The sequence below is a fragment of the Podospora pseudocomata genome, assembly GCF_035222375.1.
Source record: "Podospora pseudocomata strain CBS 415.72m chromosome 1 map unlocalized CBS415.72m_1, whole genome shotgun sequence".
NCBI classification, from domain to species: Eukaryota; Fungi; Ascomycota; class Sordariomycetes; order Sordariales; family Podosporaceae; genus Podospora; species Podospora pseudocomata.
The window spans coordinates 7,428,349-7,448,895 of NW_026946363.1; the positions used below are offsets into that span (position 1 = coordinate 7,428,349).

The window sequence follows — 20,547 nt, forward strand, 5'->3', positions numbered from 1 at the left end:
GCCCGAGGCCATGGCTTTCTCAATTTATCCACAAGATCCCCCTCCTTGGCATCGCCCTGTCTGCATGATAACGCGTCTTGATCCCCAGTCTCAACCTTGGTCCTGGTGTTTGTTTCTTCTTTTTCTCCATTCCTGTGCAACCTCCAACCCCTTGACGTACCCGGCGCTGCCGACAACACCCTCAAGATGGCTCAACTGCCGTCCGAGGTCATGGGCCAGTGTGTTGCTATTCTTCTCTACAGCTGGTTTTGCCTGGCCGTCGGCTTGTTCTTGCTTTGGATCGTGTGGGCTCATGATGAGCGCACAAGCTGTGAGTGCTTCACTGTCGTGGAGATATCAGCCAACGAGTGAGAGACTAACCAAGCTCAGATGTCATCATGCTGGGGTCTTTCATGGTCTTGCACACATTTACCTCAATCATCCAGCAAATACACACCATCACCTGGTGGAACGATATCAAGACGGCACAATGGCAGAATGTCGTTGCCAATGTGGGGAATCCTGAACTCAACATCACGGGTGCATCAACCGGTCTGGATTTAGTGCTGTTTTACATTCGTGGGTTGCTTTGTGGTCGACTACCGGGAGCGCATACTGATGGTTGCACAGAGTACTATTGCTACAATGTAGAATCACTACTCGTTGTCTTTTGGGCTGTAGAGCTGGCCAACAGTATCTTCCAGCTACGCATCACCAAAATGTACCGGTTCCACGCCTCTCTGATTGCCAAGGGTACCGCGGCCGTGATCCCGGCCGTGTTTATGGTTTTGCTTCGGTTCAGCAAGATTCAGGCCAGTACCGTTGGGTTCCTGATCTTGTCTAGCGGAATCAGTACGTTTATAAGCTTTCGTAGTCTGCTGAAGAGCACTTGCTAACAAGCCCCCAGTGATCGCTTGCTTCCTGGCCGGCAGCTTGATCTTGTTGTCGATTCTTGGCAAATACATTCACTCGCGGGTAATGGTGTTGTCATGGGACGTTCGGTATGGGCGCTCAACGAACACTGGTGGAGGCACCTCGGATGGAACGAATCCAACCAGTAGCTCGCAGCCGAAGCCTCCGTTGCCGAAGAGGAAGAATATCTACGACAGGTGGTTGGTGTTGCGGTTCACCGTTGCTTTCATCGCCTTGAGGTATGTATACCACCACATCATGGACTGCGAGCACAGAGAACTGACAGACAACGCAGCCTTTTTCAACTCGTCGTTGTCATGTTCCAGCTCCGAGCTTCACAGACCAACTCGGTCGAAAATGTCCCGGCAGAGCCGGACCTGAGTGCCGGGAGAGCCGTTACCGACTTTGTTCTTTACATCCCTGGAGTTACAGCGCCGGTACTGGCTTATTTGGTGTTTGGAACAACGAGGACCTTTCGAGATTATGCCTGGTCCGTACTTGCGCCGCGGTGGTTGCAGGCGAAGCGAGAGGCACGCAAGCAGGCCAGGAAGAAGCCCAGCGTCGTGATCGGTGCGAGGGACTTGGCCATCATCAGCCAGGAGCAGGCAAACAAAGCGGGCCGTGATTTGGAATCAGGACTTTGTCATTACGAGGTCGGCGTCACTGCCGGGAGGGATAGGGCGAACAGCAACGCTGGGAGGGAAAGGTCATTTAGCAACGCCGGGAGGGATAGGGCGTATAGCAATGCTGGGAGGATGAGGGGGAACAGCATAAGGCTGCAGAACCTCAATTCTTCCCACAACCACATTGTGGGTGCGATGAAGGATAAGGACTCGGATGAGGATGAATGGCCGATTATGAAGCATGAGTCCATTCAGGTCACGACCGAAATCGACCGAAGCTCTGGCCACTCTAGTCAGTGGAAGGATATGATGGACAAGGATCGGAGGATATGATGGAGAAGGATCGGAGGATTATGAGGAATTGGAGCAAAGGGGAATGGCGTTTTGGTTTCGTTTGTTTTTTTATGATACCCTCGTTGCGCCTGACAATGATACGATTGACTGGATGACATTTCGTTGGATGTCTGATAATTTCTTCCGAGCTGCCCCGTTTTATCTGCGATAACCACGTCTTTTGGTGTTGTTTTTACTTCTTGCTCCCCAATCTTCCCAGTCTAACTGGTGCAACTAAACACAGGTTCGCAACGGCCAGAGCGAAGCAACATAGAAAAGTTAGACGCAGGGCGGCGGCGTAGCTCTGTACGACTTGATCCTGATATGTCCCCTCCAAGTCCCTGATAGCCTCGACCGACTTTCTGACTTTGCTGATCACAGCCTCCTTTTCCGGTCCGCTGACGAATTCCTGGAGGTGATACCACAGCGAGTTTTGCACGACAAGCGATGAGCAGGCGACTCCGAGAATGTTGCCTGTGCTTCTCCACAGCATCAGGGTGCTGGTCACGACAGCTTGCTCGTGCTGCTCTGACGCGGCGAGCACAGCCATGAAGCTTCCCGGGAACTGGAAACCTAGGCCTGCCGACGCCGGCACGAGACAGAGCATGTAAACCCATGTCGGCCAGCCCTTTTCCATGCTGAACAAGCAGAACAGTCCGGCTATGACGAGCGTTGCGCCTGTGATGAGCGGCCACTTCATCCGGCGGGACCAGGTGATCAAGAAGCCGGCTGTCATTCCGCAGAGGGCCTGGACCGCGGAGCAGGTTACCAGGCGGAGGCCGGACTCTGTGGCCGAGGTGAGGAGGACGCCTTGGAAAAACAGCGGTCTTTTTTTTTTTTTGTCAGCTGAGAATTCAAAGACAAGAGAGGCAAAAGATGCTTACACGTTAAACAGTATCGCCGCCGCCAACAATGCCGAAATATGGCTCGACACCATCAGGTTCATGTGCGGCGCCTTGAACACCAGATGAAGCGGCATGATCGGGTTTCTAACCCATCCCTCCACCCACAAAAACACGGGGAACACCACCGCAAAGAACATCAACGACCCTACCACAACCGGATGGCTCCAAGGAAGAACGTTTCCCCCCAGCCCAACCCCCAACACCAACCCCGTCACGCTCCCCGCCAGGGTCGCGGCTCCCCAAAAGTCAAACTCTCTCAACGCCTGCTGTATCGTCACCTTCTGTTTCCCGTACAGTCCTAAATCACCGGGGATCACCAACCCGCTCACTCCCACACAGATGATCAGAACAGGAACCTGAACCCCAAACTCCCACCTCCACCCCAGACAATCCGCCATCAGACCCCCCAGACCCGCCCCCATCATGGACCCGACACCAAAAGTAACATTCAACAAGCTCTGATATCTAGGTCGGATCTCGATAGGCACGACATCAGACATGATGATGCTCCCCAGCGTCATCATCCCCCCCGCTCCGAGGCCGCAGACTGCTCGAGCCAGGATGAACTGGAGCATGGACCCAGCAACGGCGCACCATAGCGTCCCCAAGGAGAAGACGGCAGCGAGGATGAGGTAGGGTGTTTTCCTGCCAATCGCATCCGACAAACCCCCGACCAACGGCTGAAAAGAGGTCTGGGTGAGCAGAAAGGAAGTCGAGAGCCAGGAGGCAGAGTTGGCAGAGTGAAAGTGGGAGGTTATCACCGGGTGGGAGGAGGCCATGATTGTGCCGTCGAAGCAGATTATCAGTTCTGCGTTGTCGTTAGGATTTTTCAGGTAACGCTTGAGCTGGTTCGGGGATGGGTAGGAAGACAACAGGCTGAGCTTACGGGAGAGAATTATCTGGCCGAACAGCAGCCAGAAGCGGGACCGGGAGAGGCCGGAGAGGTAGGGGGATTTGCTGGGAGCGCTTGACGGGAGGAGGGGGGTGGACTCGGTTGTTTTGGGCTGGGAGGGAAACGAGGAGGAGGCCGAGGAGATGGTGGTGCTGCTGCTGGGAGTGGAAGCATAGTGAGGACGGGGGATGCGAAAAGGGGGTTGTTGCGGTCGAGAACCGGGGAGGAAGAGGTCGAATGGGTTGGTGGTTTCATCGTCGCTGGAGTCGTCAGACGAGGAGAGAGATTCTGACGATTCGGAGTCTTTGTCGCTTTCCCAGGGGTTCTTTCGGTAGAGGTACACCTCATGGTGTGGCGGTCTTTCCTGAGAGCTCATGATGTTTGCGTTCACACCATCGACAGACAGACAGACAGACACAAAAGAAACCACAAATATTCACACTCATGTCACACTACATATTTTAGGTATTCGTACAACTCGATAAACTCCGTTAAACCCTTCCCCCCCTCGACCCATCTCCGATTCTCGGTGGCGGCTTTGTGTGATTATTTGTATGGCGTTATGCATCCAAACCCGCACTAACACCATGACGCCTTCGCCCTTGCTTCCTGTCGTTCGGTTGCGATGCGGCGCCGACAATACATATCCCCCCCACACATCAGTCCCACACAATACCTACCAAAACTTGCCTCTCATCACCTTTGTCCAATCACCTTGCGTCTTCTCAGCTACCACGTTAAGGGTGCAACTTGTCAACTTGCATCATGCAGAGCCACCCCTCTTCCGCAGTGAATAGGACGAATGACCAATATTCCGAGACTGCATTCTTGGATGTGTGACATGTATGTGCGGGGATATCCCCGATGGCTGTTGTCAACAAGGTGAACGGTACGGCCTCTGAAGATAATTGGAGGCCTTTGATGTTAAAGACATACGGAGATGCGACACAGACAGTTTCACACATATCAACGACGACCCAAGGGATCAAAGATCAAAATAGGGCTTTGAAAAAGTCACAATATGCGTAGGAAAATCGATTTGATGCCTCCCTCAACACCAAACACGCCTTCCTCAAATGCAATCAGGCCTGGTCTGCATGAAAAAGGTCCTCCTATATCCCCAGGACGCCTGTAACCTCTTCAAAGAGGCCTATCTAGCAAACAAATGGGCCTCAAAAACGTCTAGATACGCGCAGAAAGGATCTAATTAGGTCTCAAAAGAACCTCGGTACGCCTCAGATGACAGAACGACATGCCTCAAAAAGACATCAGGTACGCATGCTGGCCAAAGCAGCAGGCACCAAAACGCCGGCGCCGGTGATACCGCCATCGTGGCAGGGATGCAAGACCACACGAATAGGGGATTTCCCATCAAACTCCAATGCCAAAATCTTATCCAGATAGGCCTGTGTGTCGGCCAAGTAGTCTTGGAAGTGCTGAATGCACCCACCAGTGTATCCAACCACCAACTCAGTGATGTCCTTCTTCCAAATAGCACCAGGCTCCGGGATCTCCTCGGCACACATCAGCAAACCAATTGTCGAAGCAGCAATGATGCCGGCAGCTCTCTTCTGAATCGCCACGGCAATCTTGTGCAGGACGGCCTCGAGCGTCTTGGTCCACTCAAACTCGGGATGCTCGGCCGGGAACTCGTTGCTCAGCTGGTCGGCCATGCTACCCTTGGGGCTGTTGTGGTAATAGTGGCTCAAGAAAGTGGTGGTGAGGCCAAATCTCTGACGAAGCTTGCTTGGCAGCGTAGAGACAGACAGCTTGAGGACATTGATGCAGTAGTCAAGAAACATGATTCTGCCCAGCTCGCCCAGGTAGCGTCCGGCAGTCATGTACTCAAGAGGCTGGAAGCCGGGAATCTCTCCGGCCCTGTCAAGCTCCTCGTCCCACTTGTTAATCAGACGAAACTTGCGGAGAGGAGGCGCAGAGCCGTTGATGCTCCACTCGGTGTTGACAGCAATTTTGGCTGTAGCCACATCCTGACCGGGCAAGACGTTGATGGAAGCCGGGCGCTTGCTCTCATGCAGGGTAGAAAGCTTCAGGGGAATGGTGGCATTGCAGCCCGTGCCGACAATGACGCCCATGGCCGCTTTCTGATGGGCTTTGGCGGGAAACTGGTAGATGAAAGAGACAAGAGTTGACACGGAATCGTTCGCAATCGCAGCAATCTTGATGTTCGGCATGTCAGCAGTCTTGTGCTTCTCATAACCAGTGGTCAGGTGGCCACCGAGATCCAGGTTAGACGTGATGGCAAAACCCTTTCCCATCGCCATCAGTTTGGCCTCGGACAGTGAGGTTTGGTGCATGGGGAAACTGAACGTGACACCCAGGGGAAGGTCCTGGTCAGGAGAAAGACTGAAGGCATCGCAGCCCTTGCGGACAACATGTGCAATGCGGTCGCCAATCCATGAGAACAAACTCTCCGAATTCTCGTTCTTGAGACTTTCACCGATGGGCCAGGAGTGCTCGAGAAGGCGGTTCAACTTGCGGGCGGTGCTGGGCACGCCAGCGTCATCCACAACCAAATCCTGCTGAAGCTCGATGAACCCAACACGGAGGTTGGTTCCGCCACTAAGAAACGTTAATCCCAGCTCTCCGAAGTCTAACCGAACCAGGAGAGTGTGGCTTGGGTTTTCTTACATGTCAATGGCGAGGTAACTGTTTGGTGAAGATGAAGTGTCAGCATCTTGTTCTTCGCTTCGTCTGTGTATCAACCCCCGCACTTTATGTAGCTGCCGACCGGAGCCGACTCGTCCGTTACATTCGCCTAGAAGCAATACATCTCCTGCTCCTTTGTGCAACCTCAACCAACATTGATGAGATGATAAACTTACCGACCGCTATCACTGCCGTCCTGGCCGGCGCTCACCTCGGGGGATAAGATCGATTCAGAGATTGGGGTGGGCAGGAACATGTCCGACGACTCGGCTGAGAGCTTGCCAAAGGTCAAGGCCATCTCGCGAGCGAGCCCAGAGAGTTTCTGGACATCGATAGCCAGTGGCTCGAGAAACTTGTCGATTTCAAGCGTCGAACCCATGTTGACGACTGTACAAAGGAAACAAGGGGGGGTACAGATGCTGTAGGAGAACGAGATGCTTCTAACACTTCGGGTAACGGCTGTCGATGGCCCAAGAGGAACCAAAACGTGCTGAACGCGTAAATATTGTTGCTTGGAAAGAATTCAAAACAAAATAACCATGGGAAAGTCGCTAAGTGGCGGAGTGCTTCCCATAGCTGTTGGTAAACTGCAGGAACGACGACGGACGGGCACCTTCGATATTCAAGAGCGATGGAATCTTCCCCCCCCTGAAGCATTTGCCGCTAAGAGAGGGAAACAGAAACATATAAAAAAAAAACACCTTCGAGTCTGCCAAAATATTGGCCTGTGACGAGCAATATTGAATACGCTGCCTCTTTGGGCTACATCAGCGTCCCAATGTCACGTATCATCGACTCAGCAGGCAGCATGTCGTGGAGGTTGCCTTTGGGGCCACGATCACCACAGCCAATCAGCGGTCTTGTTACACCTTGATGGCGTCCTTCAGCGCACCCACCTGTTCTGCCAGCAGGGGGTCGCCCTCAGCGTGCAACCACGGGAGAGGCACGACGACGTCCATCGTCAAAACAGGAAACCTTCGGGAATTTCTAGATGCATGAACGGGACCCCAAAATAGCCACGGGAGTGTTTAAGCTCGTCTCTTAATCTGCTCATTGCATGCCCCTGCATTTCATTTTCGCCCAACCCTAACCCAACAGACGATACTATGGAAACTCCGTTTTGAGTCGTGTCTTGTCTCATGGCCATGACACATGCTGATATGCCTGTTATCTATACATTATTGTCTTGCTGTGGTCCATCTTCTAATGCCCATTGATCCTCCCTCCATTCAGAGTCAGCTCCTCTAGCTCAGCTCTCATCTTCCGGTACTGCTCCTGTGCCTCTCTCTCCCTGGTGCTGACAAATGCAACCTCGGCCCTGAGAGCTCCAAGACGTCTTTGAATCGCGGCCTCCTCTGATGTCTGCAGGACCTTGAACCCACTCAGCGCAGCCCTGGCCTTTTCCAAAGCCTCGTGGGCCTCCCCAATCTTCTTGCGCAGCATCTCGGCCCGGTTCTTGTACCCGCCCAAGTGCAGATTCAACTTCTTTTCCAGCTTATTGCCCTTCTCTGCGGAAGCAATTAAGGCGTCGATAGCAGTCTGAATCATGTTAGCCCATACACATTCTTGAGTTTTCCGCCCCTGTGTGTGGGAGACGTGTGGAAGAACTTACGTCCAGTGCCGATCGCATGATGGCAATGTTTTGCTCCTCCTCGCTGTCATCCTCATCGTCATAGCACCCAAGACCCAGCAACAGGGCGTTGGTATTGTTCCTGTTGTACACTGCCTGGACAGCCTCCGGCTTCGGCTTTTCCCTCATCTCCATGAGAATCTGAAGGCGAGCCTCTTCTAGAGAATCATCTTCGAAACGGGCGATATCCACCGGCTTCACGTTTGGTGGCGCCCCTGGAAGTGGGTATTTGGTCGCATCATGTGCCATCAACAGGGCCGCTTCCTTCGCCACCAGCTTCTCCACCTCACTCTCGTCACTCTTGCTCAGCTCTGCGAATGTAGCTTTCCAGTCTACATATACTGGCCTTGGCAAGTCCTTTTGCATGACCTGGGTCCGTCTCTTGCGCTCCAAGTACTCGCGGGCTTCGCGGATCTGCCGCTCTCTGCGATCTCGCTCCGCCGCATCCTCCTCCGTCTCCTGCGCAACAGCCGGCTCCTGTTGCTCATCCGGCAGTTCCAATTCCCAGTCAGTTTCCTTGGGTTTGGGCAGGGCGGCAAGTCTTTCCTTGAGTTGGTGTCGGAGAGATAGATCGCGCAGTCTGGCGTCGTTAGGGGTTCCTCCAACCATGGACATTTCATCATCGTTGGCGTTCAGCGCGAAGCTATCGCGAGGCGTGCGATGAGGAGTTTGGCCAACCCTGGCCGGAGTAGCGCCGACCCCATTTGCGCCCGACCGGAAAGGGGTTGCCAGCGGGTTTTCCGTGACTATCACCTGCCTCCGTGGCGCTACCGATTCGAACCCGGTTGAACCTGCACCCTCATGGAGAGGGGTGTTCTCACCACCCAACAGAGATGACTGCGTCTCAGTCAAGGCTCTAATGTTCCGGATCTCGTTCGCGATGTGGTCTTCTTGCGCGGGAGCTCGAGGTGTTCTGATCGGCGCGCTGGTGTTGAGCGTTGTGTAGTTGCCAACCAAGCCGCGGGTGGCATCATTGTCGCTCTCGCGAGCCATCATGCTTGCCCTTTCTCCGATCATGCCCATCTTGACGATTTCCTCCAACTCACCCTCGCCAACCTGAGGGGCTGGAAGCACTAGCGCTCTCCTCTTGCTACTCTGCTCTGCCTCGCGCATCTTCTGCATCTGACCAGCCTTGAGCGCTGCCTGCATCGACTGCGAGGGCCCCTCGTTCTTTTTTCGCTTCCTATCACCTTCCTCATCGCCCTCCCCCTTCCGCTTGTTGCCAACTTGCTGCTTCTTGGGGTCGAAATGGGCTCGCTGCCACTCGTTGCGCGCAATCTCCTCAGTCGTATCGTAGAATCCAGGGACAGCCTTCTTTTCGAACGGAATATCGGCATTATAGTCCATCTGCCCCTTCTTCCTTGTTGTCACCTTGATGTTGATGCCGGCCGTTTTCAGCTCTCGTCGTTTCTGAAGCGCTGCCAACCGTCTGGACTCCTCCTGCTGTCGTTCACGGGCCTTGCGCTTGGCCTTCTTGCCCTGTGTATTGGCAAGACGGGCGCGCGCCTCGCTCAGCATTTCCTTCTCGTCCTCGTCGAGATCGATGGTGTCGGGTCGGGCAGGCTTCGTTTCGGGATCGGGATCCACCTCGCCAGGGCGTAAACGTCGAACATCATCGGCGGATGGTGCCTGGGCTTCTCCTCCATCGGGACCGGTCAGACCGAGAGACGAGGCTTCTCGTTGTTCGGCTTCGTCGAGGAGTTTCTGGTAGCGTTCGAGACACTGGTTGGCAGTGCGGCCAACAATCGGGGCGATGGTGCGCCATTGCGTGGGCATCAACTTTGCCAAATGTAACAACTTTTCATCCTCCTCCTTGCTCCACTCGATCTTCTTGATGCTGGGGTCGAGCCACTCGTTCCATCTTGCCTTGCACTGTTTTGGTGTTTTCCGGGCCAAGAGCGACGAGACACGCGCCCACTGGTTCAGCCCGTACTTGCTGACGGACGCCTTGAGAATTTCATCTTCGATGTTCGTCCATACACCTCCTTTTACCACAGGCATCTTGTTTACTGGTCGGTTTGATGGGCCCGGTTGGCGATGATTGTGGAATGTTGAAAAAGTTGGAACAGGCAAGTCACGGAAAAGTGGAAGGCGAAGCTGCGCGCGAGGCTTGGTTTGACGACTGGGCGCTGCACCATTTGATTGGGTGGAAATCCAGATGTAAGGACCCACACAAGCTTTTCAAGATGGCTCTTGGCACTCTTTTAATCCTTGTCAGCCCGCGTCTCCCAGCGCGTCGCAACTGACTTGCTTCCAACTTCCAATTGACAGAATCTCAACCACCAAAGCGCAATCTCAACGGCGACTAATTTTCGGGTATATACTCAGCCAAATCTTCCATTGCACTTGATCGAACAACATAGAGCGTTGCCTTTTTTTTTCCTTCTCTTTCGTTAACAGTTTCTACGTCAAAAAGCGAATGTATTGCGCCATTGATAGAGCTGTTCTCTACTCAGAGCATCTTTTTGTCGATACAATAGAAACCAGTGCGTGAGCAAATCCGCAACAATGGCCGACCCAAGCTCCCCGCAACCTCCAAGGGAGACCACGCCTTCCTTGATCTCTTCTATACCTCAAAAGCGTGCGCTCCCAGACGACACCCACAGTCCCGCCGTTCCCTCGCCCCTCAATCCTGATGGGAAATCCCAAAAAGTACAGATTCAGCCACCAGCAGAAGAAGGAACAACCATGGGACGAGAGAAACGGACGAAAAAGGAGTCTCTCAAAAAGAGAGAGTCCAAGGGCGCCACGGGAGGTGACAGCTCGAGGGCTTCACCAGCACCCAAGCCGAAAGAGCAACCTGGCGAGATGGCGCCCTTGAGATACAAGCTCGCGCCCCCAAAGATCACCGACTTTGACCTTCCGCGTGGGCCAGTATTCACCAGCCATCACGAGGTACAAGATTCCGAGGGGAGATCAATTGAGTTCTACGAGACGTCAGATCAGTAGGTACTCTCTACCTCCTATTGGTGGAGAGCTTGTCTAACATCATTGCAGTGTCTACAACAAGAAGAACTTCCACTACACCCACTGTATTGCTGATCCCACGTTTCCGTCCATGTTCTACTATCGCAACACTGAGCCAGAACCGTATGGCGCCCACCTGAATTTCGAAGATGCCGCCTCGCACATGTATTTCGACCAGCAAGGCACACATGTGACCTCTGATAAGGGCTTCCGGATGGCTCGTGCCAATGTCGCAGTAAGGGAAGGGCGTTGGTACTGGGAGTGCAAGGTCACTCGTGGAATTTTGAAGGAAAAAAACGAAGGCGATCCAGAATCCCATGGGCACATTCGTCTCGGATTTGCGCGTAGGGAAGCCTCCCTCGATGCGCCGGTTGGGTTTGACGCTTACAGCTATGGAATTCGGGACAAATCTGGCCAGAAGATTCACATGTCTCGACCCAAAGACTTTTTCCCCGAAGGCGAGGACATCAAAGAAGGAGACGTGATTGGTCTCGAGATCCAATTACCTTCCGAGCGGCTGCACAGAAAAGTCGTTCAAGGGCACTACAACCCGGCCGTTGATCTCATCGCTGAAGACGAAGGCCATCCCGACGGCATCAGCGAGTACCCCAACATCATCCGCGACCGTATTCCGATCCGCTTCAAAGCTCACATCTACTTTGAAAAGATCGACTACCACACCACCAAAGAGTTGGAAGAGTTGATGAATCCAAGTTCGGGACCTAACAATTCCTCCGAACCTCCCAACCCGAATCACACCTCTCCAGCGTTGCGCACCCTTCCCAACTCATACATCAAGGTCTACAAGAATGGGAAGTTTATGGGTACTCCCTTCACCGATCTGTTAGCTTTCTTGCCCCCAGCGTCAAGAATGGTGAACAACCAACAAGCTGGCGGTAGCGGTGGGGCCGGCGTGTTGGGCGGCAGAGATGTGCTTGATGATGGGTCGGTGGGGTATTATCCTGCCGTGAGTGTCTTTAGAGGAGGTGCCGTTGAGTGCAATTTTGGGCCCAATTTCTGGTATCCTCCGCCTGAATTTTCACAGCAACAACCGCAAGAGGAGGATGTGATTGTGGCTGAAGGTGATGTTAGCCAGAAGCCAGAAGCGGGAGAAAATCAGCCACGTGCATTGGCGGATAGGTATGACGAGCAAATAGTAGAGGACATTCTCTATGACATTGTCGATGAGGTTGGCTTCTGGTCTTTGGGGCTGGGGAGAGGTGGGAGTAAGGATGAAAAGTTGGCTGAAGGAGGGACAGGCCTTGCTATGCCACCAGGCGGTGGGAGGGAGGAGATCAAGGAGTTGGTTCAGGATGATTAATTGCTTGCTTGAGAGAACCGAGGTACCAGTCTCATCAAGAGGTGCGGTGACTATCTGATATCAAACTATTCCTCCTTGCTCAACATGAAGATTATCTTCTGGCATGTGATTCTGTATACTTCACTTCTCATTCTGCTTCAGGCAATCATGAAAATGAAAATTCGTAGCTGCCTGATTTGATGTTCTGTAAGTCGCTGCGAATGCCTGGACCCACTTTTGACTTCACCACACAGCTCACAGCCCCTCCATCTCCCTCACTTTCAGCACCACTTCAACGCCAAAAAGCTACAGAAATGGACGCCCCAGTGGAAGATTCCGACATCAAACTCCAAAAGGTCTCAGCAGACCTCATATCCGAATTTGACACGCGTCTCCCCCTGTTCTTGTTTCGTCGGCAGCGAAGCGGGGACAGCTCCCAAAAAGTGAGGAAGCAAGTCACAGCAAGAGAAGCAGACGGGTTGATCGCCGGTGTATGTACCCAATCAACTCACTATCCAACGCAAAAAAGTAACCAGAAAAGTGCCTCGACCCCTTCCAAGAACTCCCCCAGCTCCTCGACCCCCACCTCTCCAAATGGATCTCCCTCCTCTCCTCCGCCTTTGTCTCCTCGCTCAACCTCGCCGCCACCTCATCCCACTCACTCTCCAACGATTACGACACCGCCAACCCCGAAAAAGAAGCGCTCCTCATCCCGCTGACCCAGGCCATCAGCAAAATAATCTACACCCTCTGCAAGATTCGCGGTGAAAAGGTCGTGGTACGGTTCCTCGGGAACGAAGTCTCCTGGCTGGAACCCCTGCTGTCATTTACAGAACAATGCCAAAAAACCAAAACATGGGAAGAGAGGTATGTCGGGCTGCTGTGGTTGAGCCATTTGCTGTTTGCGCCTTTTGACCTGGCCACCATTTCATCAAACAACTACGAGGATGCGGATGATGAAGACGAAGACGAAGAGAAGAAGACGGTGGTGGAGGGGCTGGACCTGCAGTGGGAGAAACTACCGGGAATCACGGTTCGGGTCTTGCCTCTGGCGATTCGGTATCTGGCTAGCCCGGGGAAGGAAAGAGACGCGGCCAAGGCTCTGCTGGTCAGGTTGGCGCTGAGGAGGGACATGCAAGAACTGGGAGTGTTGGATGCTATGGTCAGGTGGGCGCTCAAAGCGCTGAGGCCAAAGCAGGAGAAGACGCCGTATCATTACATTGGTGTGTTGAGCTTTCTGGCGGGGGTGTTGACTTCTTCGGCGGATACGTCGGATATGGATCCGTACTTGGTGATGGTTTTTCATGCTGTTCATGGGGCTGCTGAGAACAGTCAGGAGAGCGTCATGGCGTCTGCGTTGGCAAGGAAGGCGGTTATCAAGGTTATAAGGGCCGTGGCGGTGTTGTTTTTGAGGGAAAACAAGGATTTGTATGAGGATATTGTCGGGTTGGGGCTGGTGGAAACGACGATTGGGTTTTTGTTGGATTGTCTTGGGGACAATGACACCCCCGTGAGGTTTGCGGCCAGCAAGGCGCTGAGCATCATTGCGTTGAGGTTGGATCAGTACATGGCCAGCCAGGTCGTGGAGGCCGTGCTGGATGGACTGAACAAGAATGTGTTGAAGGGTAGAGAGACGCCTGGAAAGAAGGACTTGAGTGCGGTCAACCCGTTGGAGTGGCATGGGTTGATGCTCACCCTCTCACACCTGTTGTATCGGAGGTCACCACCGGCCGATCAGCTGGCCGAGATCGTCCAGGCACTTATTACGGGACTGTCATTTGAACGCAGAGCTCTCTCGGGAGGCTCGTCGGGGACAAACGTCAGGGATGCAGCATGCTTTGGAATATGGGCCATGGCCAGGAGATACACCACAAAAGAACTGCTTGCGGTCCCGACAGAGTCCATGATCATAGGGGCGCATGCTCCGGGCAGCTCTGTCTTGCAAATCACAGCTACGGGGCTAGTTGCGGCTGCTTGCCTGGATCCTGCGGGCAATATCAGACGCGGCTCCTCAGCTGCGCTCCAAGAGCTGATCGGGCGACATCCCGACACAGTCACAGAAGGCATCTGGGTTGTGCAAACGGTGGACTATCACGCTGTTGCCTTGAGATCCAGAGCGCTCCAGGAGGTTGCTCTGGGTGTCACCAAGCTTTCGCCACGATATGGCGAGGCTATACTGGAGGCGTTGCTCGGATGGCGAGGTGTCGGTGATGTTGATGCTGCTTCCAGACGGGCGGTCGGGGCTTCTTTCGGGGCGTTGACTGCAGAGTTGGCCTTGACAACCCCGGATCCCCTCAAGAGGCTTCGACAATCAGTCAGCTTAGCCAGAGGCGTCTTAGCATCTCTCCAAGCGCGTCAGGTGGAGGAAAGACATGGCTTGTTGATGAGTATAGCTGGTGTGTTCGATGGATTTCCCAAAGTTGTCGGCGGGCAGGCGGATTACCAAAGCGAAAGCCTCATCAGCTTTGTCAACTCTTCCGCAGACGGGGTGCTCGAAATTCTCGAAGACTGCAACGCAAAGACTTATCGGCGTCCAGAACTTGTCGCGGAAGGAGCCAGCAGGCTGATAATTTCTGCGGCCCCTATCCTCCAAGCTGTTATGTCCACTTCCGGTGTTCAAAATTCGCCCACAGCAATAGTATCTGGGCCAGAACTGATAGAAGAAAACGCAGGCGAGATCACCCAGCTGGTGAGGGCCCTAGGAGCAAGAGAAGGCCCAGTCAAGGGATTTGTCAAGCTCACGAGAAAATACCTGGCAAAGTGGCTTCTCACGCAAGAGCCGGACCTGATCACACCTGCCGCAGACGCAGCTCTCACTATGCTCATATTTAGCGACGATGGTGAGCGCGAAGAAATTGTCAGGGAGTGGGCAGGAATTGTTCGACACCGCCCGACATCATCCAGAGTTGCCACATGGGGCGGGCATTTCTCTGCACTTGCCATGTCCTACTCGATAGCCTCCACCCTCCAAACGGTTCAAATCAAGAACTTGATCTGTGATTCATTTGTGGAGAGGTGGAACACGGATCCACATACCGATGTTCATGTTGCTGTCCTTCAGAGCCTTACGAGGAGCAACAGCAAGAGCGGTTTGCTGAGGGACAATACGGATATTTTCCTACCTCTGATAGCAGAGGGCCTGGATGACTACACCACCACAGCACAAGGCGATGTTGGTTCTATGGTGAGGTTCCAAGCCATCCGGGCGACAAAAGCCTTGTGGACAGAGCCACCTTCTGGGCCTTTGGTCGAAGGTTTAATCCTGAGGATCCTGCGCCTGGCAGCAGAGAAACTGGACAGAGTGCGCGCAGAGGCCCAGGTTGCCCTCTCTCTAGTCTTGAAACCAGAGCATGTTTTCCGGCGTCCCCCCTTGTCACATCACGCTAACCTTTCTTCTATCAGATTCAGAGCCCCGTTCCTCCAAACAACCTTCTCCTCGACCGCGTACTTCACCTCACTCCTCTCCCTCCCCTCCAAGCTCCTCGATTCTGTCTCCTCGTCAACTTTGTTCTCCAACCCCCAAGAATGGCTCTGCCCCCTGTTGTCAGGCTACGTCTCCTCGGCAGACACGGGCAACGAAGAGCTTGTCATCGCCACCAGATCCGCTCTCTTGTCGCACTGTCTCGCCTCCCCTGACATTACCCTGGACATCGTCACCGCTCTGATATCGAACCTGAGGACTCATCAGAAAAACGACAGGGTGCTGGTCCCGACACTGGAAGTGTTGAGATTCTTGCTTGACATGTCTGTTGTCTCTCCTGAGGGGATAAACTGGAAGACGCTGTGTCTGCTTGTGCAAAAGGCGGCGTATAAAACGGGGAATGTGAGGAAACTGGAGGCCTGTATTGGGCTGTATGGCGGAGTTGTTCTACAGGGGGAAGCGGAGGGGAGAGAGGAAGCCAAGAAAAGACTGGGAGCGTTGATGATACATCCTTGGCCTAGGGTGAGGAGTGCGGTTGTTGATCAGCTTTGGAGGGTGTACAGCAGCGGCAGTAACGGTGAGGAGGAAAAAGGGGGGAAGTTGCTTGGTACTGATTGGGGAGCTACCAATAAGGGGTCGATCCAGCAGCTGGTCAACGAGCTGGGGTTAACAGGTGCCTGATAGATAGCTTCCACTCGGGATTTCGCCGGGTACGTGAAGCGAACATCTAGAGAGATGGTATTGAGATGGCGAATGGCACACCGACAGGCTTGCTGACGGCCCGCTGCGCAAAAATGATCCCCCATGCGTATCTCATCCTGAGATAAGCTGTCCTGAAGCAGTAGATCACCATCATATCACCGTCATCATTACAGCCACGTATTATTATCATCACTATCACCAATCATTTCACCGCCAACGGTTGCCGTCATTTAGTGTCTTCAAAAGATCAAATAGGAAAACAGGGCTGGCATACGATTGGAAGGTTCTTTGTGGGGAAACCAAGCCAAGACCCCGTTCTGTGGCTGTTGAAGCTACGGGCTTGCATCCGGGCCAATCGGATGGCGGCCTGTCGAAGTCAAGTCAAGTCAAGTCAGGTTGGGCACTTTACTTTTAGAGGACGGTGGTGAGAATAATAACTGAGAGGGTTCTGATCGGACCGAGGTCGATGACTTTGTTCTTTCTACAAGGGCTGGCATTACTAGCAATGTGTTGTCTGTGGCTGGCTGGCTGGCTGGCTGCTCAAGGCGAAGCTGCGGCTCTCTCTCGCTCCCGTCAACAAACAACCCGAAGCCAAGAGCGCGACTGGGATCGGATGGGGTCAATGCAAAACCTAGCAGTTTATCTGTCTTGATTTCTTCGATCTGGAACTTGTCGAGTGTTGTGTGTTGTTCGTACTGTGTGATATGCCTCATCAACCGCTTTGATCATTGCAGGGTGCTCGAGTGACATCTGATGTCCGGAGGACGGGAAGGGGGGTTACATTCTTCGAAGGCAACTGGGGCCAAAGGAGTCCACTATCACAAAAGATCTTTCACTCGTTGTGTAAATAGTTGTGTTTACAATTGGAAGATGTGAGCTCAGATCGAATTGTGAGGGTATCTGTGCAAAGAGGGACTGAAGACATTGGAGGGGTTGGCTCTTGCTCTTTACAAGCTTCACAAGCTCTCCCCACACTCTCAAGCTCTCGATGCAATTCCCCACCATCAAAGAGGCACTCGACTCCCACAAAGCTTTGGTGTTGCCTCGAACGTAAAAGCTCGTCTCGATACATATATATATATATATGTATATGTCGTGAACGCCCATCATGTTCAAAACCGCATCACAAGACCTGATCTTCAGACATTTCCATATTAAATATCACCTGTCGTCCCTTCTGATTGTGCATCTACCCATATTCGTACCACCTCATGCGAACACGGGATGGAATCTCTCTGACCGTCACACAAGAACCCCCCCCCTGCTAACAATTTGCTTACCTAACCCTTCAGTCACCTCGTACTTCGTACTAGAAAAAAAAACGAAAAGAACCAAGACCTGCGAGCCGTGCCGGCGTCCAACCTTTCCCATGTCGCCGATTAATATCGAGAACAATTCCACCCTATCCAATCAACTCCAAATTACCTCCGGATTGCGAATCCACCTCGTGACCCACGGGCGCCCGACCAACAAACCCCGGCCCTTTGATCTTCTTTTTCTTCCTTTTCGTGACTTTCCCCCCGACGGGGTTCCTCTCAACGGGAAAACCCACTGCCCACGTGTGAGGCCTGTGGCCCCTTTGACGCCAGGGCATATCCCTGATGCCACACTAGATCGTAAAATGGGCTGGATTAATTGGACAACAAACTCCTGCCAGATCCTTCTTCCACCCACATTATGTACGGAATTTCCGTTGTTATGTGTATCATCGGTGTCGTCGTCACTGTCAACTGATAGGATCCATATCCGTTGGGCTTTTTTTCTTTTTTCTTTGATGTTTCTGTCCCATTTCTTGGCACTTTCGCTTGAAAGATTTTGTGTATACGGCCAAGGGGCTGCGGTGGGGGACTTGGGTGTCTTGTGCACAGGCCATATCAGAGAGACATGGCAGCGCAACCACGAGGAAGCAGGATCTTGCTTTTGTCGTGATACGATCGCGCGCGCACACATATACGAAAAAAAAACAAACGAAAAAAAAACAAAACAAAAAAAGATGAATATCGATCGAGATGGAGGTGTGATTCGCAAGCGTGAGGATTACATTCGGCCCACGCATTTCATTCTTCGTCTCGATCTCATGATGATGTCCTGATGGATGTTTATTTTGCTTGTGAAATGTCAGACACGGAGGAACTCTCACCTCCCTCCCAGTCCCTTGCTTGCATCCAATCCACAGACTTTTCATCTACAATGTCACAGATGGGGCATTTTCATAACGGCCAAGAACGCTCCCTGGCGTCATGCTCGTCATGTGTTGTTCCCTCCTGCTGCTGCCCGCCCGAGACGAATGCGATATAGGGTTATTTTTGCCTTGTTTTGCTTCCCCCCTCTCTAAGTTTGTGCATTTGCAAGATTCTTGGGTTGCGTCAGATGTTCTAAAAATTGATGAAGCAAGGTGGGAAGCGAACTGCGGAACGTGACGAGCCTCTTTTACGCTGGCTCCTTGGCTTCTTTTGCAACTTGTTTCAAAAAAGGGATAGGGTAAATGTGAGGAAAGATTGGCGAGGTGGTTGTGTAGAACAACCTGAGAGGGGAGGGAGGGGGAGGGGGGGGGTGGTTGTGAGGGGCTTCTGGTCAAGCTTCGGTGGAAAATGAAGACACACACCCCCGCGCTCCAAACCGTCTTTTGAGTGCTTGACACAACCCACCAGGACATCCCGCGCCTGGTTGCCCCAAAATGGCAAAACTTAACGCGGTTGGCTGGATTGTTCCTGGGGGACGGGCTCCTTTTCTTGTCCTGATGGTGGCTTGACAATTTGATGGCCAATAAGGGCTTTCCTCAGCGCGCGCCGTGCGAGTGAAACCGAAGCAATCACGGCATTGCAAGCAGAGCAGAGTTGGAAGAGCAAGAATCTCAGTGACGTGCGTGTGCTACGAAGCAGCGAATGGAAATTGGAGCGGGGCTATACCTACTGCCGAAGCTCGACGGAGTTTAGTCCGTCCTCTTGACGCCTCCTACCGCGTACTGTTGTATGCGATCTGCAGGAGCCAGCTGCTGTAATGATACCTTGTACGAGTCGCCAAAGCACTGAAAGAGCGGTCAGGCTTCTAAAAGATCCGAGCCAGTGTCGATATGTTGCCCGAAACCGTTGAACTGTAGGATGCGCTTCTCGCCGGGGGGCTTTTTAAGTGCAAGGGGCTTACTTTGCCTGATTAACAGAGATGTCACCGTCGTATATGGAAGGGGAACATCATGTCGGGATTCGGATGAAATGTCATTAGGAAGACTGGTTCAGCCACAACAGCCATGTAGGTTATGCGGCTCGATATGCCCAAAGCCGCAACCATGAACAGTGAAAATATGGCAGTTGAAACTGTGCCGGGTGCAAAAGAAGACGAGGTGAAGGCGGGAGGGGGCTGCGGACCTGGCCAAAGTCCAGAGCTCTTGGAAATGCACGTGTCAAGACGTCTTTGGAGATAAAACTCAAAAATGCATGGCTTCTGCAGAACCAAAACAGGCCGTGATATACCTACCGTTCTGAGAGCAACCAGCTGCAGAGCGCACTGTAACGGCCTGCCAGCCTCGCTTGGCACAAGAGATCAGCAGGTTTTGAACCCGAATCGTCTGCCGAGCTGGGTGCGGGGATTTTCGAGAATGAATCTTCTCAAAGCCCTCAACGATGGATCCTTGAAGCTTCAGATGTCAGAAAGACTGGAGATGGAGGCGCCGGATGGGGAAGAGGCGGAAAGCCAAGTCGACGGGAGCGTGTTGTTTCAACGGCTGGCGCCGCTCCGCAACCCCAGCCAAGCACCTGCCACTGCCGGAGTGATTTTCATCAGTTTCGACTAGTAGCAAGGAGATCTCGTAGACGGCGGCCTTTTCGATATTGCCGTGCTCGCGAATGAAACAGCGCTGTGCAAGCGCGGGTGCTGGCAATCGTATCTCATCGAATATAAGACTGGGCAGCGGCAGTGAAAATCTACCCCGCGTTACACAACTTGGACATTGCATACGCACCCCTATTCTCGAGTATCTCGCGGTGCTACATTGCTCTTTGTTGGTGGTGGCTATAGCGTTCCAGTTGATCTCGAACAAAGAAGACACCTACCCAAACGCATCGGCTGATCACCGTCGAAAGGATGAATGGGCAGCTGCGAGGGCAACGGGCGAGGGAATTTTGAAGCCGCCCGGTTGTGACGTCCAAGCTCCGAGGGCCGATGTCACCGTGGCCGCCAAGCGCCGGCGCGGGAGCAGACTCTTTCACCCGCGGCTCCG

The 20,547-nt window shown here is 53.2% G+C and overlaps 6 protein-coding genes across 6 annotated transcripts; 4 read left to right on the plus strand and 2 right to left on the minus strand.

Moving 5' to 3' along the window:
- Nucleotides 1-186: 186 nt before the first annotated feature.
- QC762_123630 (uncharacterized protein) lies at nucleotides 187-1,847 on the plus strand (the record flags this gene model as incomplete). Its single annotated transcript, XM_062886780.1, has 4 exons — nucleotides 187-310; nucleotides 370-831; nucleotides 887-1,130; nucleotides 1,187-1,847. The coding sequence occupies 4 exons, from the start codon at nucleotides 187-189 to the stop codon at nucleotides 1,845-1,847; spliced, it is 1,491 nt and encodes a 496-aa protein (XP_062749934.1).
- A 635-nt stretch (nucleotides 1,848-2,482) lies between these two features.
- On the plus strand, nucleotides 2,483-3,112 carry QC762_123640 (uncharacterized protein; the record flags this gene model as incomplete). The annotated part of the gene is made up of 2 exons (XM_062886781.1): nucleotides 2,483-2,644; nucleotides 2,885-3,112. The coding sequence occupies 2 exons, from the start codon at nucleotides 2,483-2,485 to the stop codon at nucleotides 3,110-3,112; spliced, it is 390 nt and encodes a 129-aa protein (XP_062749935.1).
- Nucleotides 3,113-4,626: 1,514 nt separating this feature from the next.
- On the minus strand, nucleotides 4,627-7,130 carry QC762_123650 (uncharacterized protein). Its single transcript, XM_062886782.1, has 3 exons — nucleotides 6,488-7,130; nucleotides 6,294-6,311; nucleotides 4,627-6,224 (listed from the first exon to the last, which is right to left on the minus strand). Exons 1-3 carry the CDS (start codon nucleotides 6,688-6,690, stop codon nucleotides 4,913-4,915), a joined length of 1,533 nt encoding a protein of 510 aa, XP_062749936.1. The 5' UTR covers nucleotides 6,691-7,130; the 3' UTR covers nucleotides 4,627-4,912.
- A 203-nt stretch (nucleotides 7,131-7,333) lies between these two features.
- CEF1 (Pre-mRNA-splicing factor cef1) lies at nucleotides 7,334-10,070 on the minus strand. Its single transcript, XM_062886783.1, has 2 exons — nucleotides 7,924-10,070; nucleotides 7,334-7,850 (listed from the first exon to the last, which is right to left on the minus strand). The coding sequence occupies exons 1-2, from the start codon at nucleotides 9,940-9,942 to the stop codon at nucleotides 7,515-7,517; spliced, it is 2,355 nt and encodes a 784-aa protein (XP_062749937.1). The 5' UTR covers nucleotides 9,943-10,070; the 3' UTR covers nucleotides 7,334-7,514.
- On the plus strand, nucleotides 7,490-12,242 carry ASH2 (transcription factor, contains a PHD finger motif). Its single transcript, XM_062886784.1, has 2 exons — nucleotides 7,490-10,886; nucleotides 10,939-12,242. Exons 1-2 carry the CDS (start codon nucleotides 10,450-10,452, stop codon nucleotides 12,227-12,229), a joined length of 1,728 nt encoding a protein of 575 aa, XP_062749938.1. The 5' UTR covers nucleotides 7,490-10,449; the 3' UTR covers nucleotides 12,230-12,242.
- A 280-nt stretch (nucleotides 12,243-12,522) lies between these two features.
- QC762_123680 (uncharacterized protein) lies at nucleotides 12,523-16,310 on the plus strand (the record flags this gene model as incomplete). Its single annotated transcript, XM_062886785.1, has 3 exons — nucleotides 12,523-12,699; nucleotides 12,750-15,556; nucleotides 15,611-16,310. The coding sequence occupies 3 exons, from the start codon at nucleotides 12,523-12,525 to the stop codon at nucleotides 16,308-16,310; spliced, it is 3,684 nt and encodes a 1,227-aa protein (XP_062749939.1).
- Between the last annotated feature and the right edge of the window lie 4,237 nt (nucleotides 16,311-20,547).